At 55.5% G+C, this 20,325-nt stretch overlaps 1 protein-coding gene across 1 annotated transcript; it reads left to right on the top strand.

Moving 5' to 3' along the window:
* Window positions 1-1,876: 1,876 nt before the first annotated feature.
* Window positions 1,877-2,224, top strand: NRARP (NOTCH regulated ankyrin repeat protein). The gene has a single exon (XM_054393558.1). The coding sequence runs from the start codon at window positions 1,877-1,879 to the stop codon at window positions 2,222-2,224; it is 348 nt and encodes a 115-aa protein (XP_054249533.1).
* Window positions 2,225-20,325: the final 18,101 nt, after the last annotated feature.

The raw sequence follows: 20,325 nt of genomic DNA, 5'->3' as shown, positions 1-20,325 counted from the left end.
GGCTGATTTCTCCCTTTCCATCCCCAAATGGACACTGGGGCAGGGCTGGGTGACAGCAGTTTGCTGGCCAGCTGCCCTCGTTTTACGATACACTCCCTCCTTTCTTCCCGCACCTCCTGCTCCACTCCAGCGACCAAATGTCCGGCAGGGGTGGTGAGTGCTGACCTGGGGACATTGCCTTCCATCAGCCTCCACCGTTTGCTCCCCACAGGCCAAATGGGCACTGGGAGAGCTCCTTCAGCACTGTTTTCGGTTGATGAATTATTTTCAGTAGGTCATTGCCTGTTTTCCTGCCCACTTGCAGTGCTCTCACCAGCAGTCTGGTGGTTGGCTGGACAGTGGATCTGACCTGGGATAAAGCCCTGTGCAACCAAACTGAGTCACTGCGTTGGCAGTAGGCAAGGGCTGCATTTTCCCTCCCCAAAATCAATCCACCTGTGGATGCCGAAAACCTTATGCTGCACACATCCAGAGGAAGCAGATCCTGCAGGGCTGAAAACCTCCATCCGTCTCCATGACTTGTCACAGTTTGCTCACAAGACAACAAACCCACAGCAAAAATGGTGTCCCCCCAAACTGGAGAGTGTTTGCAATAAACCACCCTGCAACACCTTGGTGGCCAGATTACATCTGAGACACTGGGCTCAGGTTTGATCCCTTCTGCGAAAGAAGGGTGTGGACAGGCTGGAGAGGGTACAGAGAAGGGCCAGAAAGATGATCTAAGGACTAGAAACTGTCATATGAGGAAGGCTGAGAGAAGTGGAAAGAAGGCTCGGGGGAGACCTTCTCACCATACCCCAGCGACCGAAGGGTGGCTACAGACAAGCCGGAGACTCCCTTTTCACAAGGATTCCCATGGAAAAGGGAATGGTGATGGGGGCAAGTTGGTCTTGAGAGATTTCATCTGGACACAAAGATGGAAGTTGTTCACAAGGACGACTGGCCACTGGAATCACCTCCCCAGGGGAGTGCTGTAGTCCCCAACACCAGACACTGCTATGGTCTGGCTGGACTAGGTGCTGGGCCAGCTTGTCTGGACCGGGCTTTGACCAAAGGTAGGACCAGACAGTCCCTGAGGTCCTCCTAGGCTGTGGCTCTGGTGTTCCGTGACTCTTGGCGACCCCGTCTAAGGCGCGGGGTGAGGAGGGGGTCGGCGGTGTCCCTCCCGGAGGAGTGGAGGGGCCACTGGGGACGGGGACAGCCGGGTGCCGGCATTGCGTTGCGGGGAGACGCGGGCAGTACTGCCCCCTGCCTGCGGCCGCCCCGTCGAGCCGGGCCGAATGGAGACGAGCCGGGCTGGGCTACACCCAGTCGGGCCGAAGAGATTCGGGCCGAACAGAGCCGGGCCGAACGGAGCCGGGCCCTGCCGAGCCGGGCTACACCGAGACGCGCGGAACGGAGCCGATCGAAGCCCAGGGCCGGGCCGAGCCGAGCCGAGAGCGTCCCAACCGGCCCCCAGCACCCGCCCTCCGCCGCTCGAGGGTTGGGGGCGGGGCTCGGGGGCGGGGCTTCCTGCCCGCCCGTTCCAATGGGCGCACGGCTGCGTGTCCCCGCCCCGGGTCGTGACGTCACAGCCGTACCATTGTTATGCAAATAAAAGGGCGGGTAAAAAGCGCGTCGCGGGGCCGACTGCGCTTCAGAGAGGTCCGGGTGAGGCTGCAGAGTGGGAGTGGCGGCGTCGGCAGCAGCAGCAGCAGCAGCAGCAGCAGCAGCAGCTTGGAGGCGGCGGAGGGCCCCGGAACCCGCGGCGCAGCCGGCAGCGGCACTACCGGTAGCAGCACCAGCAGCAGAGCCCGGCAGCAGCCGTCCGCCACCGCATGCCCGGGCGGGCGGAGGCGTCGCCGTCCATGCGGGACGGCGGGGCGTGAGGGGCGGCATGAGCCAGAGCGAGGTGTCGGCGTGCGCGGCGCCGCCGCCCAGCCAGCGCGTCTTCCAGGAGGCGGTGCGGCGCGGCAACACCAAGGAGCTGCAGTCGCTGCTGCAGAACATGACGAACTGCGAGTTCAACGTCAACTCCTTCGGGCCCGAGGGGCAGACGGCGCTGCACCAGTCCGTCATCGACGGCAACCTGGAGCTGGTCAAGCTCCTGGTAAAGTTCGGCGCCGATATCCGCCTGGCCAACCGGGACGGCTGGAGCGCGCTGCACATCGCCGCCTTCGGGGGCCATCAGGACATCGTCCTCTACCTGATCACCAAGGCCAAATACTCTGCCGGAGCCCGGTGATGCCGGGACCGCCGGCCCTACCCCGCTCCCCGGGTCGCCGAAGCTGCTCCCGCCCCCGCGGGGTTCGTTCGGCGAGGATTTGGGGGCCCCCCTGCGACACACGGCATCGGCCGCCTGCTCTGTTTGTTTTGTTTTTGTTTTTCCTTCCAAGGGTTATTTTCCTACTGTAACATGTTATTTTTCTCCATCTACCTCGGCTGCACTCACAGTATTCACGGTTTCAGTTTGACATCTGGGCAGATGCTTTAAAGGCTCCCCTGTCCCTCCCGGCTAAATATTTAATCCCACTCCCCTCCTGCCCATTTAAAGTATTCTGGCTCAGAAAGGATTTCATTTCAACGCTCCCACCCCCTCTCCGATCCCCTGCCGATACCGAATGGTGCTGGTGTCCCCCCACTCCTGGAGCCAAGAGCGGGACACCCCGGGACGGGAGGGAAGCCCCCGGCCGCCTTCCTCCTCCTGCCAGTTTCTCCCAGGGCTTGCCCACCGCTGGGTGTTTTTCCGAGGTTACCCCATTGGAATATGCCAGACGCGGTTTTCTCACCTTCATGGTTCCTTGTTTTATTTTGAGTTGGGTTTCCTGCCTTTTTTTTTTTCCAATTATTTTTGTTGGGTGTCTGAAGAAAGTCTGCATCCTGACCCGCTCCTTGAATCCATTTAACACGTGTGAAAGATCCCAGGAGAAGACATTGAATCCTTCTGGGTTTGTGTGTAAAGGGGGATTAGCAAATTCTTGACTTTTTTTTTTCCTCTTTTTTTACAAAAAAAAAAAAAAAAAAAAAAAAGAGTGAAATAAACTCTAGAGGCAGAGGATTTGCTTTTGCACAGAAGAGGGGCGTGAGCGCTCTCTGCTGCCTAGAGAGATGCCGGAAAACTACTGAAAATAGTTTGGGAACTTAATTTTTAATTTTTTTTTTTCCTCGTGGTGAAACTTGGATAACACTTCTCAATGCAGAACGATCCGTGCGTGTGTGTGTAGATTCACCCACCTTTTATAGCATATATATATATAACGTGCCCGAATATATATATTTATAAAAGAGAGGGAGGAAGAAGAGGAAGCCCCCGCCCCCCGGAGTCGCATTCTGAAGTGACTGCACCTATGATCACAAATGCTGCTTTTGGTTTGTGTTTGGTTTTTTATTGCTATGGCACAAGAGCATCCATTGGGAAAATGCGGAAAGTTTCAGAAGTCTCCTTTTCTCCCGCTGGTCTTTTCAGCCCTCTTCGTCTGCACTAAACCATCTGTGTCACTGCCGTCTCTCTGCCGTCTCCCTGCCCTCTTTTGCTTCCCTGCATCCAAACCATTACGATTAAAAAAAAAAAAAAAAAAAGAAAAAAAAAGAAAGAAAAAAAGTTACCTGCTGGTTGATTTGGGTTGTGTCTTAACTATTTATCCTGTCTGTATATATTTTGTGGGTGAAGATTGTGAGCCTGATTTTGTCTGGAGCTGGTGGTGAGTGTTTCAGAAATGCAGTTTTGGCAAATATGCCTTTTTTTAAATTCTTAGTCTTAAAACTAACTCGAGTCTGCCATGATTATGTCCTGTTGCACTGAATATTCTGCTTTTTCTCTGATGGTTTCACTTGCAGTTTGGTGGTGTTTTTTTTTTTTTCCACTTCAACGATTTGTGATTATTTTTTTTTTCTTAAAAAGCTCCAGATTTGAAGAAAATTGGGAAGAAAGGGGGGAAAGAAACAAACAAAAAGCCCTGTCGAAAGCATCTGCTGTCAATGCTGGAATTTGTGAGGAACTGCTTGGCCAGAGTCTTTCTGTGAGCATGGAAGGGGGGTGCCCAGCACTTCCATTGGCACTTCTTGTGTGACAGTTTCAGGGTGGGAACAAGATCTTTTCTAGAGAGGTTTTATTGTCTTTACCAGACGGTTGCACATTTATCTTCTTTTTGTTTGTTGTCCTTGTTGTTTGACTAAATGGATTTGCCACGATGAAATGTCATAACATTTATGACATGGTATTAAAAAAAATGTATTGTAAAGCCAAGTTCTAGATGGAGTTTAAAACAAAACGGAAAAAAAAAAAAAAGAACTCTTGGTTCTAAACCCAGCCTAAAGGGAGCTGTGTCCAGTGTTGTAAAGACAACGTGCTGATGTAACCCATATTTATATTTTTATAAAATACCTGCTAAGACTGTGAATCTCCTGGGTGAATTTTGCTGGGTTGAGTTGTTCAAGAAAAGTATTGTTCCTTTCCAGCCTCCTGGGGCTTTAGACATGCTGAGATTTTTTTTTTAATTATTATTGTGTGTGTGTGCTGGGAAGCTGTCAGTCGGGGAAGGGGGTTTGCTCTGAAATTGATGTTGATGTATTTTTACATCCCTTTGTATTTTACTGAAAAAAAGAAAAGAAAAAAGAAGCTGCTGCCCTTCCTCGTCCCTCGAGTTTCAAGTTTCTATGCAACCCCCACACCCCCGAGTTTCTCTTGATCCTGAGAAGTAAAAGGGATGCAGATTGATTCCAATTGAAATGAGGGTTTCCCCACCCCCCTTGTTGGCTCATCGTGCTGCTGACCCTTCACGCCAAAACAGGGGAGTGCAAGAAAAACTGAACCCAACCAGAGGCAGGTGGGGGAGGCCCTTTCGTGCATGACTGGTGGCCTCCTGGCAGTCATCTTTTAATTATTATTATTATTTTTGTAAGAAGAATATATTGATAATGTCAGTGGAATAAGCAGACATTGAAGCTGATGCACAGATTGCTCCAGGAAGGAGTTTTTCTGTAGATTTTTTTTTCTTTAGATGCAAAATACCTTTTTTAATTATGTTAATTAATGCTAAGGAATTTTTTTTCTAGGCTTATATTGAAGCTGTATGTGGGTCACTATATGATCATTTCTAACTGGATAAAGTCTGTACAGTACAGCATATTCCTGAGTGTATGATAGAGACGTTGTAGCCCCAGAGCGCAAATTTTATGAATAAATTTTTCATTGATCTTTTTATAAAAAAAAAAAAAACTTTTTTTTAGTTTGTTCTTTCCTGCCTGGTTTGGGGTGATACTGGGTGGTGCCTGTGATGGGGGTCAGCTGGTGAGGCCTTCAGGTCCCTCTTTTGGTGTTCTGCAGCTCTTCTGGGCTCAAATGCATCCCCAGAGGGTGATGGTTGGGGAGGTGCTGCTGTGTGCAGGCCCTGCCAGGATGCAGGAATCTCCCTTGGGGCTCTGGGGATGTCCTGGCTGGCCCTATCCCAGCGCTCATAAACTAGGGGTGGGTGAAAGCTCAGCCCAAACCCTCCTGCTGGACCAGGCACATGGGGTTTGAGCTGTGTCTACAGAAGCTGCCTGCCCCAGAGGAGTGAGGTGGCAGCTCTGCAGCCAGGGTTGGCTGCTGTGACCTGGGGAATGTGGGGGTGCAGTCCCAGCTCAGGCTGAGCACCCCATGGCTCCTACAAACCTGCCCAGGCTTTCACATTTCACCTCGGCCCCAGCAAGGGTTTGAGGTGACTTGGTGAGGTCCTCACCAAGCCCTTGGGCTGCAGGGATGAGGTCACCTCTAGCTAGAGGCTGTTGTCAAACTGGTGATGGCTTTAGCTGCCCCTTGAAAGGGTCTTGGGGTGGGGGGCTGACATGGAGTCTCTAGCCCCAAAAGCATCTCTGTACTCCTGCATGGCTCAGAGCAGGCTGGTGCTCAAGAGCAGGCTGAGCCCTGCACCTTTGGATGCTTTCCAGGTAGGATCTGCCTGCTCCAGGAAGTGGGAAGAGCGGAGGCAGCCCAGTGCCTGCCCTGGCTGGGCCCTGCCTGCAGCCAGCCTCTGGGAGCAGGGTGCAGGGAGACCTTCTGCCCTGGCAGCACTGTGGGGTTTGGGAGGAGGCTTTTCCCTATATTGATATTTTTGTCAACTCTGAAAATGCCAAAATCTCCAGGAAATTTGTGCCATCTGCAGTTTGGGTTCTGGGCTGTGAGGTCCTGGGGACATCAGGGACTGTAAGTGGCAGTGGAAAGGAAACCTGGAGAAAAGACTCTGTGTCACCTTCCAGCTCTGATGTGCCAAGTCCTGTACCACGCAGTGCTGGTGTGGGATGGTGCTGGGATGGACAAAACTTGCTGCCCCAGGGGTGCCGTGGTGATGCTCAGCCTGCCCAGCTGGCAGCCCAGTGTGGAAAAGGTGGGCACAGAGTGACCTGGCTGAGTTTGAGCAGGGAAAAACTGATGCCAAAGCAACAGCTGGTGCCCTGCAGGCTTCTCAGCAGGGTCTCACAGTAGCCACTGACTGGCCAAGTCTGGGGGCTCTGTGGGATCAGCACCACTCCCTCCTCCTGCTGTGGCACAGTTTTGTCCCATTTGGGCACTGTGTGACACCAACCTACCAGAAAGTGCCTCCAAACCTCCCACCAGGCTGTGGTGCTGCAGGGTGACAGCTGTGGCTGCAGCTCACCCCTGCCTGTCTCCCCAGGCTTGGGGTGCCACAAAAAAAACTCACCCCAGCGCCTGCTTTGGGCTGCCACAGAGCTGGGCTCAGCCTGGCTCAGCTCAGCCTGGTAGCTTCTCACCAGTCACCTCGCCCCAGGGCTTCCATCAACCAGGCAGGGCTGGGCCAGCCACAACCTCTGCTCGGCTTTTCCCGAGGTACCGCAGCACTTCTGCACCCAGCTCCTCTCTCCCCGCAGCGCACAGAGCAGGCTGGGGCCCCCGGCAGACCCTTTGCAGGGCATTCGGGCTGGGCACTGAATACAAATCACACCTTCTTGGCACCGAGCCCAGCACCCGCGGAGCCATCCTGTGTCCCTGGGCTCCCACGTGTGACAGCCCCAGCAGCAGGGGTGTACTGAGGGTGCAGCTGAACCCCAGCCCCCGAGCTGAGCCTGCTGGGCAGCAGCTACCCCGGTGCCACCCTGCTTTGCCACCCTGCTTTGCTACTCTGCTTGCCACAGAAACTGCAGCCAAGAAATCCAGGAACGCCAGAGGCTTGCTTGCTTTTTTGTTTGTTTCCTTTCTTTTTCCACTTTTTGTTTAGCTCCCTTTTCTATTTTTGCTCCGATCAGACACAAAATATTGGATGATTTGGTGGCATAAGCACATTCTTCTGGCACTTTTGCATGTCCCGGGCTGCGGGACATTGTCCCCCGGCCACATTACGTAGGTGCTGTTGTTCCAAGAGAAACCAAAGCAAGAATTTGAACTTTCAAGTGCTTCCTGCCATTGTCTTTTGCTTTTGTTTGCGCTGCTGACTCCAAACCAGATGGATCGGGCTCCCCTCCGGCCGCAGGGGCGATGGGAAGTCAGCGGAGCCCGGCGAGGTTTGACAGCTTTGTCTTCTCTTCTATTGCCCTTCATCCGTCAAGCCCAGGCAGCGGCGCTGAATTGGCCAACACGTCCCGGGAGGGGTGGGGGGGGAGGTGGGGCTTGATTTAAATTTCAGGGAGCTTAACACAGTCAGTAATGAATGAGAAAGAAAGGCGGCGAGCGGGCGAGGAGAGGGGCTGGGCTGCCATCAAAATTCAGCACGTTTTAAATAGCTGCTTTGTTGGGGGCTGTGCGGCCGCAGCCTGCGGAGCCAAGCAGGAGTTACCTTCTTAAAACAAAAACCAATCACAATCGACTTCTCTTGGGTGCCAGGGAGGAGCTGGTGGCTCAGGCTGCCTGGCCAGACTGGCCTCCTCTTCAGCCTTCTTTCTCCAGGCTTTCTGGGCTCCATCCCTGCCGGCAGGGTGAGCTCCTGGGGGTGCTGAGGGCCATGCGGTGCCCGGGCTGTACTGAGTGCCCACAGCACGTCGTGCAGGGCAGGATGGCTCACGGTTTCGACCTGGTTTGCTGCTGTGGTGTTTGGTACCTGGTGCTGGGGCTCTGTGTGAAGGCCCCAGGCCCCCAGACCCCTCCCAGGCTGGGGCTGCCCATCCTGTTCCTGCAGCACAGGGGCATTGGGGCTGCTCCTGGTGTGTGCACAACCTTCACAGCCCCCCAAGGGTTTGGGGTTTCAGCGTCCATGTCACTGCAGACCTCCATGCCCAGGGGGCTTTGGCACCCTAGGAGTACTCCCAGGCCTGGCATGAGTCAGCACAGGTACCACAGGCAACTGCTGGTTCTTCTTGATGGCAGCTACTGTCCCAGGGCATGGCACTGCTCTGTTCTTTCTTCTCCTACTAGAATCCTTTCAGTTACCATATCTCACTGCCACCACTCATCTCTGGGGGTGCCCAGCAAGGAGTGCCCAGGGAGAGGTAACCTCTGCGTCTCACACCAGGCAGGACACAGAGCTGTGGGTGCAATGTGGTTTTGGCTTCTCCGTGTCAGCAGCAGCTTTCTCTTCCTGATCTTAAAGGAATGGCCAAGCAGAGCAACATCTGGTGAAGCTTGTTTGGGGTAAGACAGTGGACAGGGCTTGGGTCTGGAGGGCTGGAAGACTGCTTGGATGGAAGAGTCAAGGGAGGGATGGAGGGATTGCTAGGGACATGGAAGGATGGAGGAGTGAAGGGATGGGGAGATGCCCTGGGTAGAAATGGATGAAGAGAGACATGGCTGGGGATGGAGAGAGGGATGGGTAGAGAGTGAGCAAAGGCAAAGCTGTACTCCAGGATGAACAACAGGCTGGGGGGTGGCTGGGACAGCATTTTTAACTGGAAACTCCTTGCTCAGCCTGAATCCCAACAGTGTTCTGTCCTCTGAGGGCAGGCCAAGGAAAGCAGCACCTCTGGCAGCACTTAGTTCATCTGAGCTGGAAATGTCCTCTGCTGCCCAGAAGCTGCTTCCCCTCTCCTCTAGTGATGTGGGCAGCAGCTCTGGCAGCCTGCAAATTGCAGAGGGGCACAGAAACCCAATGGGAGCATCAGGTGCTCATTCCAGCCCTTCTGGTGGGGCAGTGCAGGGTGGCAACACTTGTTCATGGACAAATCCATTCCCCACTGCCTATCCAGCCCAGCACCGAGAAGCTCCATGTCCATCCGGGGCAGGATGGACACACTGGCAGTGTGGCTGCCTCTGCTGACCCCTAGTTTGGTTCCAGCCCTGCCACAGGCATGGAGAACGCAGGTAGCCTGACACTGGGGTGCAGGCAGATGCTCCTGGTGCAGCATGGAGCAGAGGCAGGGTTGACCACATGAGCCCCTGGCAGAAGGGGATGTGGCCAGAGGGGATGTCAGTCAGGCAAGGACTGGCAGCAAAGCTTCTGTGACACGTCGGTGAGGCGATGCAAGGCTGAGCAGCACCCTGGTAGGTGGTTTGTGCCCTGAAAGGTGAGGGCTGAACGAGCAGACTCCTGCCTCCACATGAATTAAACAACCCGGGAGAGCCTCTGCCTGGAAAGCATCTCTGTGGCCACCTCTCTCCCCGGGGGTGCACTACACCCCCAGCTCTGTTTTCTTCAGCCGAAAAGCCACTTCCCACCTCAGCAGGAATGTTGTTATGGGAGATGCAATTGCATGGATGGACTCTGGATGTGCCCAGCCCTCTCCCAGGTTCTCTGCCTGTGATCAGCCCTCTGCCCTCACAGCCCTGTTTGCTTGGGAAGCTCAGGCTGGGATGATGCAGTGTGACCATCCCTCTGCAAGCCAGGGCAGGAGCAGTGTGGCAACTCCTTAGACACCTTTTACCACTGCATTTTCTACTCAAACTTCGGTGTGTGGAGGGCTCTGCATGGGAGTGGCCGGAGGCACTGCTTCATGCTTGCTGCATGCCCCAAGGGCTTCCCCTGCTGCTCCATCCCGAGCCCAGCCTGCTCCACAGAGCAGAGTCAGGTCCTGCAGCAGCCAAACACGTTCAGAAGCTGCCAGCTGCTGCTGCACTTGCTGGGATCTTCCCCTGGATGCTTCAGTTTGGAGGCCATAGCTGGAGGACCCCAAATCCCTGCAGACAGAAGGGTGCAGGGTGGCCCGAGGCAGCAGAGCTGTGGGTGCAGGAGGGTGCTGGCTCAGCACTCGCTGCTCTGCGTGTCCATGTGAGCAGAGCAGTGTGGGGCAGTCCTGGCCTCACTCTGCAGTGCCAGGATCAGGCCCCCATCCCCCGGCACAGTGCCCAGCCAGGACAAGCATCCCCAGCAGGTCCTCACATTTACCCTGCTCACATTCACAGCTACGGTGACAACTCTGAGCTGCCCCCTGTCCCCTTTTCCACTCATGACTCCCCCTCATTCAAAGCCTGTGTCCTTTTAAGCTATTTTTCTTCCCTCCTATTCATTTCCCGGCCGCCTCTGTCCTTTTCTCCTGCCTGCCCTTCTCCCGAGCAGCTGCTATGCTAATAAGCATGAGGCAGAAAAGGGAGCGAGCCTTTGCAGGCTGGGGAGGAGAGAAAGACCCCAGAGCCCTCCAAATGCTAAATAAATCCAAGGCTGGAGCAGCATCCCCGAACAAAGAGGCCTGGCCTCCCCCCTCTCTTCCCCTCTTCCCAATTCCACCACCTTTTCACATTCAAATCCATTAAACAGTGAGCAGAAAGCCCCCGAGTATTCATAGCATTGCATTAAAGAGAAAGCTTCGCGGTCCCTCTCCAGCGTGGTCGGGTGCAGGGAAGGGTTCCCCATCCCCACCCCGGGCTGGGAAACGCCAGACTCTGGCCCCTCTGCATGGTGGAAGGGGGGAAGAAAGCCCCCCCGCCCCGGCCACCACAACAGTGAAAGGCAAGGAGGTGCCTTTCACCTGTGTTCCAGGTTTCTTCCCCACCTGGGACCTTTGGATTCCTCCATTGGGATGGAGCTGCTGGTGTCTGCAGGCAGCTGCTGGGGGCTGGATGGGAACCATTAGGGATGGAGAGTCTGGAGGTGCAGCAAGCTGGGGACACCCCAATGCCTGCTGCCCACGGACTGTGCTGGGGGGAGTATGGTAGTGATGGAGCAACAGGGACACTCGAGTCTTAGGGTGGCAAAGATGTCCCACAGACAAACTCAAAGGACAGAGCAACTTGTCTTGGTGAGGACTGAGAAGGGAGAGGTCTCCTGCAGGTGCAGGCACAGCCAAGGGCCACTGTGATGTGCCCACCTCTGCCTCAGCACAGCTGGTGCTTACTCACCAGGGCAGGTGCCTCATGCTGGTAGTGGAGGTCCCAATGCCAAAGCTGATGATTTCTTGCCCATTTTGTCCTGGAGTCAGAGCAGCTTTCAGGAACGAAGTCCTCAGACCTGTTCCTTGAGTGAGAGGATGCAGTGATGAAGGTGGACATGCATGTGGGCTCCATGGCAAGTGTGGAGGCTGGTGGTGGGATGCCTGAAGGGATGTAACTCATCTCTGGAGGATCAATAGATGGGCATTTCCTTCTGCATTCTGGGATGGAAATGGAGGTGCATTCCCAGGAAGGATTTCCTGCTCTTCTCTGGTACCAAGTTCCTTCTAGAGTCACAGAACTGGAAAATTCGTGGACTTTAGCATGTGAGCATCAAAGATGTCTGAGTGATACCAGCTGGACCTTTGGGACTCTGATGGCCACAAGCAGAGCTCAGGAGGCAGCAGTAACTGGGGCCCTGCCTGTGCAGGGTCAGGTCAGTGGAGTGGATTCAGCTCTGACCCTGGGTGTCCATCCAGGGGGTGTCTGGGCTCCTTTGGGGGCTGTGGAAGCAGAGGAGGAACAGCAACACTTATACCTAAGCTCCATCTGCTGCTTGAGGTGTCCTGTAGTGTCCTCTCTGACCTTTGCCCCAGGGTCTGGAGGCCATCCCATCTCCTAGCCTTGCACAGATGTCCTAGGCACCCTGGGGCATCTCAGCTGGCACATGGTGGCTATCTTTTGGTGCCTGAATCCTGCTCTGTATCAATGTGACCAAGAGTCTGGGAGGTGACTGAGGCTGTTCTGCCAGGCCACCTCCATGTGCTCAGCCACTTCCCACCCTGGTCTCCTGCAGCCATGCTCATGTGGCCACCAGGGCTCCATCCTGACCTCTGCAGGTGCTGCACAGCTTTGGGGTGCAGAGGCCATCATGACACCTCTATCAGAAGATGGAGAGTGGTGTGGCAACCCTCAGGAAACCTGAAATTACATTAACCACTACATGGGATGTGGGACATGGAGCTCAGACCCCGTCCCTGCAGTGCAAAGCCCCAAAGCTGTGTTCAGTGCCCTGAGCTGTGTCCCTGCATGGGAACCTGGGCTCCCCAGGATGCTTGGGAGTGGTGTGGGATCACTGAGTTCCTTCACAGCTGATGCTTCAGGGCTGTAGGACTTTGCTGATCCACTCCATCCTTGATCCCCAGCTTCTCAGCCTAGAAATGCCTTGATCACTTCAGGGCCTTGCTGGGCTCCACCAAGATCATGCAGGAGGAAACAGAGCTTTTGGGTGAATGTCAGCAGGGCCCCAGAGATGTTTCCAAGAAAACCTGCAGCAATCCTGTGAAGGAGCCCAGCTGCAGCCAGGAGGCTCAGCTCAGATTCTCAGTTCCCACAGAAAGAGATCATCTCCATCCCTGCCATGGGGGGCTCAGGGTGCAGGCACTAGTGCCTGAGCCCGCACACTGATGACATGGAGGGGGTTGTGCTGCTCCAGCTCTGGACTGGTCTTGTCTCGGCAGGGGAGGTGTCCTTGGGCAGAGACAGCAGGAACTGCTCTGCACCAGTCTGGCCAGCTGACTCCCTTCTGCCTGCTCTCACCTGGGACAAGACAGGGAGGGCTGACCTGGTGTGGAAGGTGCAAGAAGCATGGAAAGGTCAGGATGTTGCCAACACCACAGTCCTGCTGGGTGACACCCTGCATGTCTCTGCATGGGTTTGCCCAGTGGTAGGTGGCCCTTTGGGGACCCTCATTCCCAGTGTAACCCCAAGCCTGTGCTCCACCATCCTGCTCCAGCCCTTCCCAAGGGCCAACCCTAGAAGTCAAATCCACTCTGCCTCAGACCAGTCTTTGGAGCAGCCCAAAGGCCAGAGACAAGCCCTTCACACACATGGGTGGCATGGGGCTAGTGAGTTCAGTGGGAGGGGGGAGTGCAGCCACTGTGCTCCATCTGCACCCCAAACTGCATGGCTACAGGAGGTCCTGAGAAGGGCAATGAGCACCAGGGATTTGGGAGGTTTCTGTGAGAGGACAAGGTTGACAAGCAGTGGTCCACCACCATCTCTGACACCAAAGCTGCAGCTGGAAGTGTCCCAGTCCTTCTCCAGGCATGCATGCAGAATCTCCAGCCCTCCTCTGAGCCCCAAGCAGCAGTGCCTGCTCTAGTACCCAGCATTGCAGGATAAGACCCTAGATCTGCTGGGAAGAGGGCTGGGAACTTCCTGGAAAGTCCTCATTGCTTCTGGGCTGCTGCAAGAGATGCCCCAGCTGCCTCCTCATCCTCATGGTCCCAGCTGCAGACACAGTGCCCCAAGCTGGCTGGAGCATGGTGGGACCGTCCTGGGCAGGTCTACCTGCAGCAGCAGGTGGGACAGGGTTCCGGGGAGTCCCTCCGATGGGCCAGTCAGGGAGAACGGTCCCTGCTTAGCGATGCAGGAATGCAGGTCGGGCTGAATGCGGCGGAGGCGGGTCTGATCTGGTGCCCCACTAAGCCCCCATTCTTTCCCAGCCGGTGCATCTTGTATTCAGGCTGCCTGCTCCTAAGCAGAGCGTCTTTAATCCTTCCCTTGTCTCCTCCATTCCCTTTCAGGCCTTTGGCCAATGGGAAGGGGATGAGCAGCTCTCTGCAGGAAGGAAATTAAAAGCGAGGAGGAGGGTAGGGAGGAGGAGAGCTCGGGGAGGGGGACTTGGAAGGGGAGACAATCCTGGAGTGGAGATGCCAGTCATCGGGGTCTCAATAGCCCCATTCACCCTGCCCAGCCACACAGAAAATCAGGGTCACCAGGATCCATGCCCTGCCTGGAGACAACTGTTGCTTTATTCTTTTTAATTGCTGGAAAACGCAGAAAAGTTCACTTGTGTGTGTGGCTGGATCCGGTGGGGGCTGCGCCGGGGGGTGGCGGAGGGGCAGGAGGGAAGGGGCAGGGCCCAGGATCGCCGAGAAGGGACACAAAAAGCAGCCGCCCGTGAGGCTGGGGGCTGCGACCCGGCGCGGCAGAGCCATCTGTAGGGCTGGGCAGCCGGGACTTGGCCTGGACACGGTGGCACCGACCCTCGGGCATGCGTGGGAAGGGTCCCCAGGGCCAGGTGAGGAAGAAGCTGTGTGGACAGGCAGCTGTGGAGAGGCAGAGCTGTCCCCACAGCCCTGGGCATGGAGGTGCCTGGGCTGATGCCGCTGGCAGCTTGAGACCCACACACACACACGGCACCCAGTGGCACACTGCCACCCTGAGCCAAGGATGCCAGCACAGCTCCCAGGCAGACAGACAGCCATGCCACCTCCACCTTGAGACCCTGCTCCAAGTGCCACCCTAGGCAGGGGGTGACCACATCCAAAGTGGAGCTTCTGTCCCTCCGGTGCAGCTGGCCCCAGGGATACCCGGGAGGGCACGTGGGCAGCCTCATGGGAACCATCTGTCTCAGCAGGTCTCTTGCTCTGCCATCCACCTCTCTTGCTGTGCCCTGTACCCAGATGGAGCTGATGACCAGCCCTGAGACAGAGGCCACCATGGATCATCTCCCACCCCTCAGCAGCTCCACAGGTCTGCACCAGCAGGTCCACAGCTGCCATCCAGCTCTGATGGGTGCCAGGGGACACAGGGAGCAGGACACCCATCAGGGACATCTCTGCTCATCCTTCCCAAGGCCTTCCTTGAGGTCTGTGCCTTCTGCAGCCCCCATACTGGGGTTGAACTTTCCTCCCCAGCCCAGCCTTTGCCCCACTTCCATAGAATCACAGAGTCGATGCAGAGGCTTGGAAGGGACCTCCAGAGCTCATCCAGTCCAACCCCCTGCAGGCAGCAGGGACACCCCCAGCGAGATTAGGTTGCTTGGAGCCCCTTCAAGCCTGACCTTGAATGTCTCCAGGGATGGAGCCTCTACCACATGTCTGGGCAACCTGTTCCAGTGTTCCAGCACCTTCACAGTAAAAAGCTTCTTCCCAATGTCCAATCTAAATCCACCCTTCTCCAGTTTTAAACCATTGCCCCCTGTGCTGCTGCTCTTCTAAACAGGCCCTCCTCAGCTTTCTTGTAGGTCCTCTTCAGGTACTGTAAGGCCACTCTAAAGTCTCCCCAGAGCCTTCTCTTCTCCAGGCTGAACAACTCCAGTCCTCTCAGCCTGTCCTCAGAGCAGAGGTTCTCCTTCCCTCTGACCATCTTTGTGGCCTCCTCTGGACCCTCTCCAGCAGCTCCATGTTCTTCTTGTGCTGGGGGGCCCAGAGCTGAACACAGAACTCCAGTGAGGTCTCACCAGAGCAGAGCAGAGAGTCAGAATCCCCTCTCTTGACTTCTGGCCACACTGCTTTTGATGCACCCAGGCTGCTCTGCCCTTTGTTGAACACTCAACATTTCTTTCTGAAGAGCATCAGGGATGTGCTGTCCATGCTGGTGGTCCTGCTTGCACTCTGATCCACAGGATGCAAGGCAGAATCCTCTGAGGTTTCCATGACCCCTTACAAGTCCTCACCTCATTCATCCTGTACCTCCATCCCTGCCCACCCTCTTGGCTGACACTGGGCTGCAGTGCAAGGAGACACAGGCAGTGCCTGGATAGCAGTCAGCCTCTGAAGCAAGGCAGATGCCTGCTGAGCACGGCCTAAGCCTGCAACAGCTCTCCTGACCAGAGGTCTTCATCCTCAATATGTGGCCCAGAGACTCCTCTGCCACAGCTGGGATGAGAGAATTCAAACACCTCAGAGCAGGAGCAAAGCCCCCAAATTAAGGAGCACCCAGTGGGCAGTGTGGAGGAGGAGGTGAAGAAGGAGGAGGAGAGGCAGGAAATCTGCTGCAGAGCACAAACACCTGTGCTGTTGCTGGAGAGAGGCTCTGGGACACACCACCCCCTGAACCCCAGCCCTTGAGCCTGCAGGCTCAGCTCTCTTCCTGGCAGCTGTGATTTCAAAGCCATAGGTGCAGCAAACCTCAGCCAGCTCTGATGAAATGCCACTGCCTGGACAGGCCCAGACAGAGCTAGAACCACAGCTGGTGTCAAAAAGCACCCAGCCCTGTATGTTCAGAGCATTTGGAGGACACAACGCAGAAGTGATGGGGTCTGAGCCCTGCCATTACCAGATGGCTGGCCCAGGAGCAAGGGCAGACCTGGAAATGCTTTCACACCACTGCTGAGAGCAGTAGAGAAATGGCTCCAGGAATACAACTGTCCAGCTCAGGAGGCACACAAGGAGAGATCCTGGAAATGTTGAGACTGGAGAGCCTGCAAGCTCAGAGGGCTGCTGCAGGCAGTGGAACATCTCCCTGTAAGCACAGGCTGAGGGAGCTCTGGGGCTTGGAGCTTGGAGCAGAGGAGCCTGAGGGCTGCCCTCATTGCTGGGGATAAAGATGTGCAGGGCTGGAGCCAGGCTCTGCTCAGGGATGTCCAAGGACAGCACAAGGGGCACTGGGGGTGAGCTGGAGCAGAGGAGGTGCCATGGGAACAGAAGGGATAACTTTGTCCCTGTGAGGGTGCTGGAGGCCTGGAGCAGGCTTCCCAGAGAGGTTGTGGAGTCTCCTCTGGAGACATTCAGAACCTGCCTGGATGTGTTCCTGTGTGCCCTGCCCTGGGTGACCCTGCTCTGGCAGGGGCCTTGGACTGGGTGATGTCTGGAGGTCCCTTCCAGCCCCTGCCATGCTGTGATTCTGTGGTTCTGCCCCCATGTACAAAGCACTTTGTCAAGATGAGATGTGGAGATACCATTTTGTGGGTGCAGTAAATGAAGCCTTTTGGAGTGAGGAGATCTACAACTCCCAAGCAAATATGCTGCTCTAGGCTGGATCTGGAGTGCTTGGAAGTGAACTGAAGAGGTACTGGGGGAGCTGCCCCATGCTGAAATCACACTACCACCAGGTCTAACAGTGCAGAGGGATGGGGAGCTGTATCCCATAATAAGTTTGAGAGAGGGAAGTGTGTAGAACTGGGTCTTACTATCAACAAATATCCCAACCCCAAGATCCTAAACACAACCTGAAGGATGTTAAGTAGGGCATGAGAAGCCCTTCCTGGTGTGAAGAAAGAGTTATCTGGAGGCAAACAGCAATGTCTCAGGAACAGAAAGCTTGGCCAGGAGAGGTCAGACAAGTCCACAAATGATGGCAGTGCTGCTCGGAATGGGAGGCTGGAAAGCTAAAAATGGGTAAGCAGAGCACCCTAAAAAAGATGGCACCACTGGTGGAAGAACACACACCTCCACCATGGGAGGAAGAAAGCCAATTAGGGCTGAGGGGATTTCCAGAGCCTAATGGGACCCTCAGGATGATGCTGAGGCCAATGGGATGAGGTTCAACAAAGCCAAGTGCTGAATCCTGCACTTGGGTCACAACAACCCCATGAACACTCCAGGCTGGGGGCAGAGTGCCTGGAAATTGCCCAGTGCAAAAGGCCCCGAGGGTGCTGGGTGACAGCAGATGAAGAAGAGCCAGCAGTGTGCCCAGGTGGCCAAGAAGGGCACCAGCGGGCTGGCCTGGAGCAGCAGTGGTGTGGCCAGCAGGACTATGGCAGGGATCATCCTCCTGTACTGAGCACCAGTGAGGCCACACCGTGAACACAAGGTTCAGTTTTGGGGCCCTCACTCCAAGAAGGACATTGAGATGCTGGAGCAGGTCCAGAGAAGAGCAACCAAGCTGGGGAAGGGTCTGGAGAACAGGGCTGGGGAGGAGCAGCTGAGGGAGCTGAGGGTGTTCAGCCTAGAGAAGAGGAGGCTGAGAGGAGATCTCATTGCTCTCTGCAGCTTCCCTGAAGCCAACTTGTTGTTGGTCTCTTCTCCCAAGGCACAAGTGATAGGACAAGAGGAAATGGCCTCAAGTTATTTCAGGGGAGGTTTAGGTTGGACTTGTGGAAAATATTCTTCACTGAAAGAGTTCTCAAACACTGGCCCAGGCTGCCCAGGGTTGTGGTGGAGTCCCCATTCCTGGAGGGTCATGGCTCAGTGGTGATCTGGCAGTGCTGAGCTACAGTTGAGCTTCATGAGCCTAAAGGTCTCTTCCAACCAAAACAATCCTAAGATCCTTATGAGGCCTGATGAAGAGGCTCTGCCCTGCTGGCCAGCAGTGGTGGGGAGACCCCCAGGCCTGGCACAAGTGCTGCAGCAGGATGCTTAGAGGAGAAAAACCAACTTGAATTTAGTTTAGAGGAAGCCCCAGACTGATGGGACTAGGTGGCCAGCAGCATGTCCCAGGACAGAGGCTGCTTGCTTCTGCCTGGGAAGAACTCCCATGTGAAGGCACAGAGGTGCTGGCTGCAGGGTGCATCTCTCCTTCCAACAGCAGCAGACTGCTGGGCAAGGAAACTTTCAGCTATGGGAGTGGGTGCTGGGAGCTCAAAACCTGAGATTCTTGTTGCTGTAGCAGCAATGAGATGACAAAGCCTGTACAGAAGAGTGGAACTGCAGGGCATGGGGCTGAACGCAGAGCTGGGCAGAGCTGGGCAGAGCTACTGCAGCTACTGCTGCCATGGGGCTGAACACAGAGCTGGGCAGAGCTGGGCAGAGCTACTGCAGCTACTGCTGCCATGGGGCTGAACACAGAGCTGGGCAGAGCTGGGCAGAGCTACTGCAGCTACTGCTGCCATGGGGCTGAACACAGAGCTGGGCAGAGCTGGGCAGAGCTACTGCAGCTACTGCTGCCATGGGGCTGAACACAGAGCTGGGCAGAGCTGGGCAGGGCTACTGCAGCTACTGCTGCCATGGGGCTGAACACAGAGCTGGGCAGAGCTGGGCAGAGCTACTGCAGCTACTGCTGCCATGGGGCTGAACACAGAGCTGGGCAGAGCTGGGCAGAGCTACTGCAGCTACTGCTGCCATGGGGCTGAACACAGAGCTGGGCAGAGCTGGGCAGGGCTACTGCAGCTACTGCTGCCATGGGGCTGAACACAGAGCTGGGCAGAGCTGGGCAGAGCTACTGCAGCTACTGCTGCCATGGGGCTGAACACAGAGCTGGGCAGAGCTGGGCAGGGCTACTGCAGCTACTGCTGCCATGGGGCTGAACACAGAGCTGGGCAGAGGCTGGCAGGGGCCCTGTCTCAGATACAGAGGATCCAGAGAACATCTGAACACCTGTCTGGACTGTCAGAAAGCTTCTGCTGAGACACCATAGCAAAGGTTACTCAAGAAAGAAAATCGCCGTGGGAGCAAAGCAAGGCTCTTCCATGGACTGAAAGGTGGCTGAAGGATCAGAAGGAACATGTAGGGCTCTTCAGGATGGAGAACAGTCAGCAATGGGGCTCCTCAGAGACCAGCCCTGAGACCAGTTTTATATTTGATATCTTCATCCAGGCCAGGCTGGATGAGGCCTTGAGCAACCTGGGCTGGTGGGAGGTGTCCCTGCTCATGGCAGGGGGTTGGAACTGGATGAGCTTTAAGGTCCCTTCAATCCTGAATCATTCTATAAATCTCTGAATCTATGACATGGAGCTCAGGACATGTAGTTAAACTGGAGGAGAACTGGGAGTCATCTCTGAGCTGGGGATTTGAGAGAACTGCTAACAGGCAGCAGCATCTAAAAAAGTATTCAGGATGTTGTGTGATCAAGAAGGGTGTTGGGAACAAGATTGGAAGTGTTCTGCAGAAACCAGAAAACCTTGGTGAGCCTCCATCTCCCGTGCTGGGTGCTTGAGCTCTGCTTTTCACAGCTCAAGAAGGAGAAGGAGGAGAAGGAGAGCAGCTGACTTTCTCCAGACCATAATAACTGAGGAGATAAAGCTCCTGTTGTATGAGTGAGGCCTGGAAGGGCTGAGAGTCCCCTGTCTGCAAAGGGGAAGACCAAGGGAGCATATGATTGAGGCTGGCAAAGTTGTGAAGGCATTGGGCAAGATGAATGTGAAACTGCAGTACTCCAGCAGTCCCTGGACCAAGGGGTGCCAGCAGGTAAGGGGTTCAGAACAGAGGACATAGAAAGCTTCACATTGCAGAGTTTGAACACCTGGTGCTTGCTGCCACAAGAGAAAAGGAGCCAGGCAGCACAGACAGGCTCAGGAAAGGACTGGACGAGCTTGTGATCAACAGGGACACCGAAAGGACAAGGCAGGAAGGTCTGCTCTGCCCCTTGGCACAGATGGTGAGGAGCAGAGAGCAGGCAGCCTGTGCAGAGAAACAGCATCTGTTGCATCTGCTGTGGGCAGCAAGTCCTGCTGCCTCCCACCTCGGCAGGGCCCTGCCTGATGTGCCACCGGCCACCATGTCAGGGTGTGA

The sequence above is a fragment of the Indicator indicator genome, chromosome 28 (genome assembly GCF_027791375.1).
Source record: "Indicator indicator isolate 239-I01 chromosome 28, UM_Iind_1.1, whole genome shotgun sequence".
Taxonomy (NCBI): domain Eukaryota; kingdom Metazoa; phylum Chordata; class Aves; order Piciformes; family Indicatoridae; genus Indicator; species Indicator indicator.
The sequence above is the reverse complement of the archived record's forward strand: the minus strand, read 5'-3'. Positions and strand labels throughout refer to the sequence as shown.

Excerpts from the sequence above, each read along its gene's own strand:
- NRARP (XM_054393558.1), top strand. The coding sequence starts at position 1,877 with ATGAGCCAGAGCGAGGTGTCGGCGTGCGCGGCGCCGCCGCCCAGCCAG.